Source organism: Narcine bancroftii, chromosome 8 (genome assembly GCF_036971445.1).
Source record: "Narcine bancroftii isolate sNarBan1 chromosome 8, sNarBan1.hap1, whole genome shotgun sequence".
Lineage (NCBI taxonomy): Eukaryota > Metazoa > Chordata > Chondrichthyes > Torpediniformes > Narcinidae > Narcine > Narcine bancroftii.
In genome coordinates this window covers 157,243,469-157,255,982 of record NC_091476.1, presented here as the reverse complement: position 1 = coordinate 157,255,982, position 12,514 = coordinate 157,243,469, and the positions used below count along the sequence as shown (strand labels likewise).

The 12,514-nt window shown below is 44.9% G+C and overlaps 1 protein-coding gene across 11 annotated transcripts in view; it reads left to right on the top strand.

Moving 5' to 3' along the window:
• LOC138741453 (S100P-binding protein-like) overlaps positions 1 to 12,514 on the top strand; it is a 70,311-nt gene that overhangs the window by 38,471 nt on the left and 19,326 nt on the right. For all 11 annotated transcript variants that reach the window (XM_069895589.1, XM_069895587.1, XM_069895588.1 and 8 more), the window contains one exon: positions 7,819 to 8,888. In XM_069895589.1, coding sequence (XP_069751690.1) covers positions 7,839 to 8,888 — 1,050 coding nt within the window. In that variant the 5' untranslated portion in view covers positions 7,819 to 7,838. The remainder of the gene's footprint in view (positions 1 to 7,818; positions 8,889 to 12,514) is intronic.

Here is a 12,514-nt window from a genome sequence, read left to right as displayed (position 1 = left end):
CTTGTTCCTTGGGTCCTGATAAGAGTAAATCGTCCACATACTGCATTAGTTGGGAATCATCAGATTGTGGATAGTCCGCCAGGATTTGTTCTAGCATTTGTCCAAACAGGTTCGGAGATTCAGTGAACCCTTGGGGCAATACAGTCCACCGAAGCTGTCTCCGACTACCTGTCCATGGATTTTCCCATTCAAACGCGAACATATCTCTACTTTCCTCTTCTAATGGACACGTCCAGAAGGCATCCTTCAAGTCGATAACACTAAACCACTCATGGTCTGGGGGAATCCGACTCATAATAGTATAGGGATTAGGCACCACTGGGTGGCGGGTCTGAACAATAGCATTCAAACTTCTTAGATCCTGAACTAGGCGATAGGATCTATCTGACTTTTTCACTGGGAGTATAGGGGTGTTATAAGGTGACATGCATTCTTCTAATAGTCCGTCTCGTATTAGAGTCTCAATTACCGGCTGTAGCCCTTTTCTCCCTTCCAAAGAAATAGGATACTGACGTTTCCTTACCGGCTGATGACCTGGTATTAATGTGACATGTAAAGGTGGGATGTCCAGACCTCCTCGATTTCCCTCCTTATACCAGACTCTCTCGTCAATGTGCCGTTCATCCTCTTCCTTTAGAGCACAGAGGTGGACTCGCACTTCTCCGTCCACAGGGAGAGCACCCAAACCTAAGAGCCTGTAAGTCCCTTCCTAGGAGGTTAAATCCAGCCGACGGTAACAACAAGAGGTCTTGTACCCCTTCTCTTTCTGTTACTTGGGGAATTATTGATACCATTCTGGGAGCCCCTTCTATCCCAGAAATTTTCAAATTACTTTTTACAGGTTCAGTCCCGATTGGCACAGTTATTACACTACTTCGTTCCGCTCCTGTGTCCACCATAAACACCACCTCTTCTCCCTTGGGACCAATTTTTAGTTTTACCAGAGGTTCCCTCTTATACTTGGTCCCCAACATTTGGAACCCCTGACCCCCCTAATCTTCTTCCATAAGTTCGAGGGCACGCAATTCCCTCTTGTATCGGGGGCATTCCCTCTTAAAGTGTCCTTCCTCATTGCAGTAATAGCACTTAACGAACCTCCGGGGTCTTCCCTCTCTTGAATATCTTGGATTGTTTAGAGGAAGGTTTTGTTTTCTTTCCCCTCTGGATTCGGCATTCATCTGTCGGATAGTCTGTACCATAACCTTTGTCGCCCTCTTTTGATCTTCTTCTTCTCTCTGCACATATACTTTTTGCGCCTTTTTTAACAGGTCGCTTAGGGGTTTTTCGTTCCAGTCCTCCTCCTTTTCTAGTTTCTTTCTAATGTCCTGCCATGATTTGGAAACAAATTCAATTCGAATAAGCTGTTCACCCATTGGTGTACTAGGGTCCACGCCCGCATACTGTTGGACATTCTTTCTCACCCTCTCCAAGAAATCAGTAGGGGACTCGTCTTTCCCCTGGTGGTTCCCAAATGCCTTGGTGAAATTGTGACCCTTTGGCACAGCCTCCCGTATCCCTTTAATTGTCCACTCTCTATATTGTCTCATACTTGCCAATCCCTCGGGTGTTCTTTTGTCCCACCTGGGTTCATTTAAGGGATATTTTTGTTCATGGGGTCTGGGGTCCCCAGGTTGTTCATATTTCCACATGAGGGCAGCCCGTCGAATCATCTGCCTCTCCTGGGGTGAGAATAATGTTCCCATTATTGCCTGCATCTCTTCCCACGTATATGTGTTTGGTCCCAGGAATTGGTCGAGCTGTTCGGCCAGTCCTATAGGATCTTCCAATAACTTTTTCATTTCTTTCTTAAATCCCCGCACCTCTGTACTAGTTAGGGGAACATTCACATATCCCGTTCCCCCTCCCGGTCCTCCCATAGGAACTTCCCTCAGGGGATTTAGGCTTACTGAAAACTTTGATGGTCCTGGACCAGTCTGGGATCTTGTCCAGGGTCGGTTTACCGGTGGAAGTTAATTCACCCCTTTGTTCCCGGCCCCTTCCGGGGCAATCAGATTCATCACCTTTCCCCTCCAGCAGCGAGCTTCCCTCGGGCGCAGTGGGCACCGGGGGAACATAAGGAGGGGGGAGGTTGTCCAGAGGTTCCCACTTCTTTTCTCCCGCTACCCTTAATTTAAAACATTTTGTTAAGGATCCTGGCCAGGGAGCCCAACAAAATGCATATGCTGACTCTTCTTGATTCACCTTTGGTCTCGAATTTACATATATGTTTAATGCTTGTCTAACCCAATCCTCATCAGATCCAAATTTCGGCCACCAGACCGAGGAACCTTTAATAGGTTGTTTCGACCAAAGGAGACAATATTGAACCATCTTTTTCTTGTTTTTGTCTCGATATCTTTTACTATCCCAATTTTCAAACATTCTCCCCAAAGGGCTGTCAAGGGGAACTCCCAGGAATTGTCCTGAATTTTCAGACGAGCCCTTAGATTTTGATCCTCCCATTTTCCCACCTAGATCCGTTTATCGTTGCTGAGGACCCTCTCGTTCTGGACCCTACTTCCTTCTTCTCAGACGCCTCGTCGGAGGTACTGTCCCTCCTTCGGTTACCGCTGAGGTTTCCCTGGGGTCGACCCCTCTCTTCTCGGCACCTTCGTCGGAGGTGATGTCCCTCCTTCGGTTACCGCCGAGGTTTCCCTGGGGTCTATCCTAGAGTCCCACGACAGGGTCCTCACGCCACGACAAAAGCTCTATACCTGATCTATTACGTTAGGTTTTTTTTTTATCCAAACAGGTGTATCCCGTTACACCTGTTACCCAATCCCCACACCACAATCGTAAGTCGTCACTTACCGGTGTCTTCTCGGGGATTGAACCGTCACCCTTCTCCTCTCCGTCTTGTCGTGTCACCTTGTCCGGATACCACTCGCTCAAGCCGCCCGAAGCGACGAGCAAGAGACTAGGAGCCGCTGAACTCAGCGGGGTGCACCACCTCCGATGTCTCTCTTCTCGCCTCCCCTCACGGCTGGAGTGTAGATCCCGGACGAGTCCCCAATTGTCAGAAATAAAACTTCTCACACATGAGTCTCTTTAAAACTGATGACACGACAAGCTTTATTTACAAGTCTGCAGAGTTGGACTCAACTGGCTTCTCACCAGTTAAGCCCCGATACATACAGTGCATTGATTTTTATACCCTTGTTGTTTGCCCTTCCCCTTCTTATTAATACTGTTTTAATTGGTTAGTATTGCAAAAGCATTCTAAGTACAAATGCATTTTTAATTATCACGTTCGTTACGTACGCTGCGAACTCTACATACACTAAATTCTGTTTCTCACCCTTCTTATCAATCTTTTGTCTCCTGCATGTCTCTCACTATGACCATGAAAAGATATGTTTAAAAAAAACATATCCAGCTGAACTTTTTGTCCTTGGCTGCTAGTAAGCTCCCTGTCCGTTCTGGCTTCCCTTTTTATGATTAATCATCACATTTTAACTTAAGCCATTTTAACCTAAATTCTCTATCTATAACAACATGTATTTTTCGTGACATTTTATTAGATAATATCATTTCCCTTCCATTCTAATACCTTGTTGGCAGTGCCTTGATTTACATTATTTGTAATAGTTGCTCAGTCTTAAAAACGTACCAGGGGTGTAGGTCAATTGGGTGTATTTGGTTGGGCAGCATGGCGTCATGGGCCGAAAGGGTTGTATGTCTAAATTTAATTCAGTTTTAAAGGAGTTCTGGGTGGTATTGCTCAGTGAGCCTGATTTGCATTATCTACAAGAAACTACCTATATGACTGGAAAATATCGTAAACACAAATTGGAAATATATTGTATCACCTTGTATTCCATTTCAGCAGGTCTCCAAATGGACACCAATCAACAAATAACAAGATCTCTCATGTTCCCTTATCCCTCTGTCTAGTTCTCCACCCCCTTTCCTTCCTTCTCCTATTATAGAGTGATGCTACTTAGCCCTCTTTCTCATCACCTCTTCTTCACCCTCTCATCTATATTCTATTTCGGTGGTTTTCAAATTGCCCCCCTAAACTCACCTTAAGCAATCCCTATACCGTCGGTGCTCTGTGATTGGTAAGGGATTGCTTAAGGTGACATGTGAGTGGGAAGGGAAGGTTTAGACCCAATTATTAGTGAAATACTTTGCTTGGAAAAAATTGTCATTGGCCAGTTTTCTTTGGAGTTATGAGGCTGTGCACATGATGAGTCAATTAGGTACGATTAAAACAATGGTTTTCAAACTTTTTTCTTTCTACTCACATACCACCTTAAGGAATCCCTTACTAATCACAGAGCAGCTATGACATAGGGATTGCTTAAGGTGGAATGTGAGTTTAGGTGGACAGTTTGAAAACCACTGTTCTATATTCATTAGCCTGTGTTCCTCCCCCTCCGACACCTCTTTATTCAGGTTTGCCTGATTTTTAGCTCTCCTGAAAAAGAGCTCAGGCCTTTTGCTTTCTATGGACTTGTTTCTCCAAAGTGTTTGGCATACCCCTGAAAGACAGTAATGGTCATCATTGCTGCAGTGTTTCTTGTTAATTGAGTGGTCAATGTAAACATAAATTGGTTGTTGTAGAAGGGTATGCCACTGTGAATTAATTTTTAACAGGGGGATCAGGTTGTAGTTCTTGATATCTACACTGATTGCATAAACACCAATTAATTTCTGAATGTCAGAGTTGTCAGATTTAGGAGTTAGAATAAAAATAAAATATTGGACAAAAACAGCAGTATCTCTGGAAAGAGAATCAGTCAAAGGTAGAAACTAAATCCTTGTTCTGTTTACTGAGAATAATGGCTGTGGAAGTAATTTGGCCTTGCCACAGTGTACGTTGCATTTGCTTCCATTACTTAGTTTTAAGTTAATCTCAATATGACGACCTCTCCATGTATTGATTTTGGGTATCAGAGGAAACTTCATTGTAGAGAAATCTTGATTAAAGGTTCCCAACCCAAAACTTCGACCATTTCTAACCATGGATGCTACATGACTCACTGAGTTCCTCCAACATCTCATTGTTTGATCAATCTTGATTGTAATTTGACCCTGGGATATCGTAACATTATAAATAGACCTTGTTAGAATTTAATTGAACTTCAAGTTTGATTTATCTATTTACACTAATCTCTGTTGAAATAGGTGTCTGATTCATTCAAGAATATATTATAACGAGTAATGGTGTTTTATTGATTTTATTTTTTGGAGGTGTTATTTACTTGTCACTGCAAAAATTGTGAATCAATGACTTCTGCGCACTGAGGGCATAACATCAATATGCTTACAACAGAGGTAAATGTTGAGCAATGTAAAGACCACTTGGTTGTTGGAGAAGGGTATGCTATTGTGAATGAATTTTTAATAGAGAGATCAGGTTATAGTTCTTGATATCTACATTGATTCCATAAAACCGCCTCTATGTACATATATTTAGGTGGAAGAAGTTGAGGGATTTTGAGAAACCTAGAAAATGCGCATCCGAGTAAAAAATTTTGCAAGTTTTCAAAAGAGATTCCAGCTGCAGTTTATTAACATTGTACAATAATGGGGTGAATCTAGGGGATTTCACCCACTGACCAATAAAGCTTCAGTAAGTCACAGTTCTCCCTGCAGCACAGTGTAATGTGCAAGTCTGACACCTGCAGTGAGACAGATGGCTGGTGGTATGTCACTCAGTTGTGACAGATTATGTTGTGTTTATATTGTAGGTAGATATGATTTTTGGAGATAAAGTGTGGCAGGTTTTTTTTTACACATTCAAACACTTCAAAGCAGTTCTCATTTAAAATACTGGAACTCTGCTCAAGCAACACAGGTCAGCTCTGAAGGCCTTTGCAAAAGCTTTGGTGAGTGCCCAAGGGACCTCACTAATGGATTGTTGTTTTGAAAAGCAACAGATGAAATAAATTGTCAGAGCTGCAGTCTGTCTGAGTGTTGCTTGCTGTTCTAAGGGGGTCATATGGATTTACAAACAACGAGTGTCAAACAGGCTTTTCTCACAGAGAGAGAGATAGAGAATTGAGTTCTGCATTTTTTACAGTTCAGCAGCAGCAGCTGGGACTGGAACAGGACAAGCTGACAAGCTTGTGGAAAGACCCCATTTTGAAGGGTTGTGAATGCTTAGTTCAGCCTGTTCAAAGCCCTTGTGGTCCATACAAGAGGAGAGGACTGGGTACCTAATATTTCTCTTGAAATAAGGGAAACAAAAAGGAACTCTGTGATGACCTGAAAGAAAGAGGTTATTATCTGTAAAACCCTGATGGGGCAAGTTTCTTTGGCGAGACTCTGACGTGGCTCATATTAAAAGGAATCAGTTTGTGACTAGCAAACAACAAATCTTTCTCTGAAAACAGACAAGAACCTTCCAGAGCGGTAACCATTTACCTTTCAAGCACCAAAGCCTGGTGAACTTCATAAATGTTTAATTCTGTGCACAGTACAAGAATTGTCTACAACCAGTGAACTTGGAGGAAAGAGAAGTGAGTTTAAGTAACCATTTGTCGGTGAATATCTATTGCTGCTGGGTTTTGGGGTCCTCTGGGCATGTAACACCATCATCCAAAAACATGACATGTTCTACATCTCCACACACAGCACCCAAGCCATGTCACGTCTTGCCTTCTCAGCTGCAGCGTTCAGTTACACTTGTAGTTCAATTATCCCTTTTTTCTTCTATTTGTTATTTTCTATCTCTATCGTCTCCCAATTACAGGGAGAAAGGCTTTCAAAACTTGCAGAGGGATGTAGACCAGCTTGAAAAATGGCAGATGGAATTTACTGCAGACAAATATGAGGTGTTTCACTTTGGAAGGGAAAACTAAGAAATTTGAAAAAGCATGGTAAATGGTAGGGCACTGAAGAGTGCAGTAGAACAGATGGATCTGGGAATACCAATAAATAATTCCCTGAAAGTGGACACTGCCCTTTCGACACCTCCTCCCTCAACTCTCTCTCCCCCCTTCCCTGACCGCCCCACCCAGCCTCTGCCTTTGTCGCCCCTTCCAGCCCCATCCTCTGCTCACCCCATCCTTCCCCCTCCTCTGCTCCCCTCATCACTCCCCCTCCTCTGCTCCCCCATCGCTCCCCTTCCTCTGCTCCCCATCGCTCCCCTTCCTCTGCTCCCCTTCGCTCCCCTTCCTCTGCTCCCCATCGCTCCCCTTCCTCTGCTCCCCATCGCTCCCCCTCCTCTGCTCCCCATCGTTCCCCCTCCTCTGCTCCCCATTGCTCCCCCTCCTCCACTCCCCTCATTGCTCCCCTCCTCTGCTCCCCCCATCGCTTCCCCTCCTCTGCTCCCCCCATCGCTTCCCCTCCTCTGCTCCCCCCATCGCTCCCCCTCCTCTGCTCCCCCCATCGCTCCCCCTCCTCTGCTCCCCCCATCGCTCCCCCTCCTCTGCTCCCCCATCGCTCCCCCTCCTCTGCTCCCCCCATCGCTCCCCCTCCTCTGCTCCCCCCATCGCTCCCCCTCCTCTGCTCCCCCATCGCTCCCCCTCCTCTGCTCCCCCCATCGCTCCCCCTCCTCTGCTCCCCCCATCGCTCCCCCTCCTCTGCTCCCCCCATCGCTCCCCCTCCTCTGCTCCCCCCATCGCTCCCCCTCCTCTGCTCCCCCCATCGCTCCCCCTCCTCTGCTCCCCCCATCGCTCCCCCTCCTCTGCTCCCCCCCCCTCTTCCACTCATATAACATCCATTTAAATTCTGTTTGAAGAACTTGCCTGAAGTGCTGTGGAACATTTACTGTGGTAACCGTGTTCTATAAATTTGAGTGCAACTAACATATCATCTATTTTGTTTCAATACCCTACAGTAAGTTTATCAGTAAAATATTTTTTTTAGGGGTACGAAACAAATCCAAAATGAAAGAAATAATCAATGGAGCTCAAAATGGTTTTGAATGCGACCATGAACTGAAGGCTGAGGGTCATGATAATCCACCTGTTGCTGGAGCAAAAGAACCATCTGATCAGCATTTCAAGGAAGGAATATCACCCATTACCAGTGAGCACGCTCCCTTCCAAAGACCAAGAATTGTTGAAGAGATGTATTCATTGTCTTGTAAGAAACCATGTACTAAAATCATGGGATCACCAGCAGGCAATCGACCTGTTGCTCAATCAGATAGCCTGACAGGAGGTCCCGGTGCAATTGTGTCTGCTGACTCCGGAGAAGCTCCTTCACCTCTGGTACTGGATGAGAATGAAGACCTTGATGATTCATTGCTGGAACTGGAGGAAAATGAAATTGCGGAGGACGAGTATCTAATGAATTTGACATCTGAGGAAATAGATGAGATTCTCCAGGAATCAGATGATGACATCATTGACAATTCTGGTTCACTCAGACTTGGTGATGTGAGCGGAAAAGGTGGTAATGAACTTCATGAGGATAAATCTAGTGACAATATTTTGCTTTCCTTGTCCCCTCCAAATGAATCACAGTTACCCAAACACTACCTCATTATAGATGAATTAGAAACAAATTATCTAGGTGATGTCTTATCAACAGATGATACTGTATTAAAAGTGGAGGAAGAGACTAATCGAAGTCTGAAGTCTGAGGAGCTGAATCAGAATTCTCTCAATGAAATTGCTGAAATAGAGAAGTCAGAACAACCTTATCTATCAGTTGACCAGTATGCTTATCTATCAGTTGATGAGTATTCTGTGATAAAGCCTGAAGAAGGTAGTTCATCTGAAGAAACTGTAGAGGGAGACCACACAGCAAGGACCAGAGAAGCAGATGCTGGAACCCAGATACATATGACAGGCTCTTCACCGAACATGCTCAAGAAAGGCGATCTGTTGATGAGGGAACAAGATGTTTCTGAAGAAAAGGCTGATGATGGAAGGGTAAAAGAAAATGTCAGAATTCCTGGATCTGGGAAAGATGAAGTCCATAACCTAAAGGTAAAGAGGCCATCATTTTTAAAAAAAAAATGTCTTTACATTGTTATTAGAATGTTCCATGAGATACATCATGATTTTTGTTTTGTACAGCTGGACTAATTGAAATAATATGTGCAAGTCTGTAACTCAAGTCTCCATTTGCGATTCAATTAAAACTATTACTGTATTTTCCACACATTTTCTTAGAATCTTGAACTCAAATTGAAATGAGTTTTGCACTGTTAAACATAACACTTTTTCAGTTGGCCCAGATTTGGGCAGTTTACTTGGGACCATATAAAATATCAAGTTCCTTCCCAGTGTACTACAAGCAACATTAACCCCAATAAGTTGACATCACTCAACCAAGGAATTATAACAAAGAAAATATACCTGACTGTAGAACACTACATCAAAGAAAACTGACCTGTGCACATTCCATAGCTTTCCAGACCTCTCCCATCCGTGGATCTATCCAATTTATTCTTAAAACTTAAGAGCGAGCCCGCATTTACCACGTCAGATGGCAGCTTGTTCCACTCTCCCACCACTCTCTGAGTGAAGAAGTTCCCCAATGTTCCCCCAAACCTTTCCTCTTTTACCCTAACGCCATGTCCTCTTGTATTTATCTCTCCTAATCTAAGTGGAAAGAGCCTACTCACATTTACTCTAAATGACAAGACCCACATCATGCCATGGTATTTTTAAAATGTAAATATAAATTTAAATTTGAAATTTAGACACGCAGCACGGTAACAGGCCCTTTCTTCCCTGCCCGATTACACCCATTTAACCAACAAACCCTGGTGCATTTTGAATGGTGGGAGGAAACGGGAGCACCCGTGGAAAACATGGGAAGAAGTACAAACTCCTTACAGACAGTGTGGGATTCAAACATGGGTCCCAATTGCTAGCGCTGTAATGGCATTGCGTTAACGACTACACTAATCTAGCTGCACAAATTGCCTATGTTAATTGATGTTTTAATTATTTTTAACTGTTTCAGTCAACTTTTAAAATCATTAAAGCTATTTTAAGAAATAAATATTCTTAACTAAATCTTAATTGTGCCTCTGGAAAAGTTTATCAAAATCTTAAAACAAAAATCTTTTGTGTGGGATGGGCCTGGCGACAGCCTCCCTCCCCTGACCTGCCCATTGAACACTGTCCTCCATTGAGCCCCGGTGGGGTTGGGTGCTTTAGGAACTGGTATTTCCCTTCCTACAATTTGACCTCCAAGTGAGTCCTGACCCTTTGCATCATCCCGCAGCTCCTCCACAAACCTAAGGTGTGCTGGTGCAGACTTCCAAACAGGCACACATCCACCTTTCCAATCCGCGACAGTGACTGCCTGCACAGATGGTACCCAGGTTCCACACTCACCACTGCCAGTGGTGCTGCCAAGCTGGGGGCTCCCTGGACTTTGAACAGCACCCATTGGGTCTACGGCTACCGCGCCTACCCCTGGCTCCCGGCCAGCTGGTATGGCTGTTGTTTCGCCACATTCATGGTGCCCCTACATCCACACCCTCAATGACCTGGGGGAGCACCCACCGTTTGGCAACCACCGCAACAAAAGGACCATCACGGGGTCCTGGATGATCGCTTTCCCCAGGTATGGTACCATCCAGCTCTCCACTGAAGTGATCCAAATGACTGGCCTTCTCGAGATGCTGGCCAATGAGATGGCAGTGGCACTGCACCACACGCAAGATGCTTTGACCCAGACGGCGGTGGAGCTGATGGCGATTCACATGGTCGCACTGCAGAATTGATTGGTCCTGGATTACCAGCTGGCAGCAAATTGTGGTACCTGTGCAGTCATTGTAAGGAGTGCTGCACCTACATCCCTGATGAATCCACCAACATCACTCACTTGGCTGACCACATTTGGGACTCAGTGACCAAAATTTAAAAATGAAGGGACCAGTTCCTCCAGCATCATCACCTCATGGGGAGACTGGTGGTCACTGTGCTCTATTGGGAGTGTCTGGGCAACTGACATACATGGGGGGATTGCCTTCATTGTGGTCATCTCTAGAATCATTTTGTTCTTTGCCTACCAAATTATAGGGACCATGGCATTGCCCCATTAGTTTTATTTATTGTATGTTATGATTGGCGAGTTCTGTCTCTTCTGAAGGGGTGGTTTGTAATGGAGAGATCCTGGGACTGCTGGGCTCCTATTTGGAGGACATCACATGCCAATCAAGGCCGTACTCACCCCAAGCCATCAAGGTGACCCTCGCAATTGGCATGTTCAAATGTTCAAGTACTGGACTCCATACAGCCCGTCTGGACTTAGCCCTGACCTTCACTTAATTGGCCCAGGTGGTTCACCTGGGCTGACTCATGCTGAGCCCCTGCACTTAGCTTTGGGCCATTGGTGACAGCAGCCATTGGGGCCCAGCCTGCCCCCGAGTGATTTCCCCCCAATTCCTGCTGCAGTGTTATAAAGGATCATGCTTTCCTTTGCTCTGTCTCTCTTTTTGATCCCCCGTGGCCCATATCACCTTTCATACTGGGTTGGGGGGAGTCCCGAGGCCAGCTAGAGCCGTGTCCGTACAGGTCAAGCGTGGGGGCATGTAGTATCACCTTGATCTGTTTGTTAATTGTATGTGCATTTGTGTCATTTCCTAAGTTTTGTCGGTTTTCCTTCGTCACTCACGGTGTATATCCATCCCCTTGAGTATTGTGCGTTTAGGTTAATTTAGCATTTTGATTCTTTTGTTCCATCTGCATCCCCTGAGAATAAACTTGTGCTTTGCACCTCAATTTCGATATGGTCCTTAACCTGTGGGACCCACACTCACAACAAAGGCACACCTAAAATGGGTCATTTTGGGTGGGTGGAGGGTATCAGGTTATCAGGGTTCAATCAATAGTGTTTTAAAAATCTCCAATTTTAGTTTTATTCAGGAATTAATAAACCTGGGACTTGACACCCCAGTGTGTAATTGGATCCTGGATTTCCTCAACTCCAGACCACAATCAGTGAGGATTGGTAAGAACATCGCCCCCACAATCTCCATCAGAACTGAAGCACCACATGACTGTGTTCTTAGCCCCCTGCTCTACTCACTATGAACCTATGACTGTGTGGCTCGATACAACACCATCTACAAATTCGCTGACAATGCCATGGGTAATAGATTGTATACAAGGGGGTGGCCCAGTTGGCGTAGACGTTAGTGCAATGCTGTTACAGCGCCAGCAATTGGAACTGGAATTTGAATCCCTTGGTGTCTGTAAGTAGTTTGTACATTCTCCCCATATCTGTGTGGGTTTCCTCTGGGTACCCCTGTTTCCTCCCACCATTCAAAATGTACTAGGGGTGGTGCTGTAATTGGGTGGCACCGGCTTGTGGGTCAAAAGGGCCTGTTACTGTGCTGTATATCTACATTTTTTAAAAAATATTGGAGTCCGTATACAGGAGAAGATTGAAAACTTGGCTGAATGGTGCACCAGTAACAATCCCACATTCAACCTCACCATAACCAAGGAGATGATTGGAAGGGAAAACTAGAGGTGTTTGATCCAGTGATCATTGAGGGATCAGAGGTGGAGAGAGTGAGCAAATTTAAATTCTTGGGAGTCTCTGAGGATCTTTCCTGGACCTAACACACATGAAGAAAGCACATCAGTGG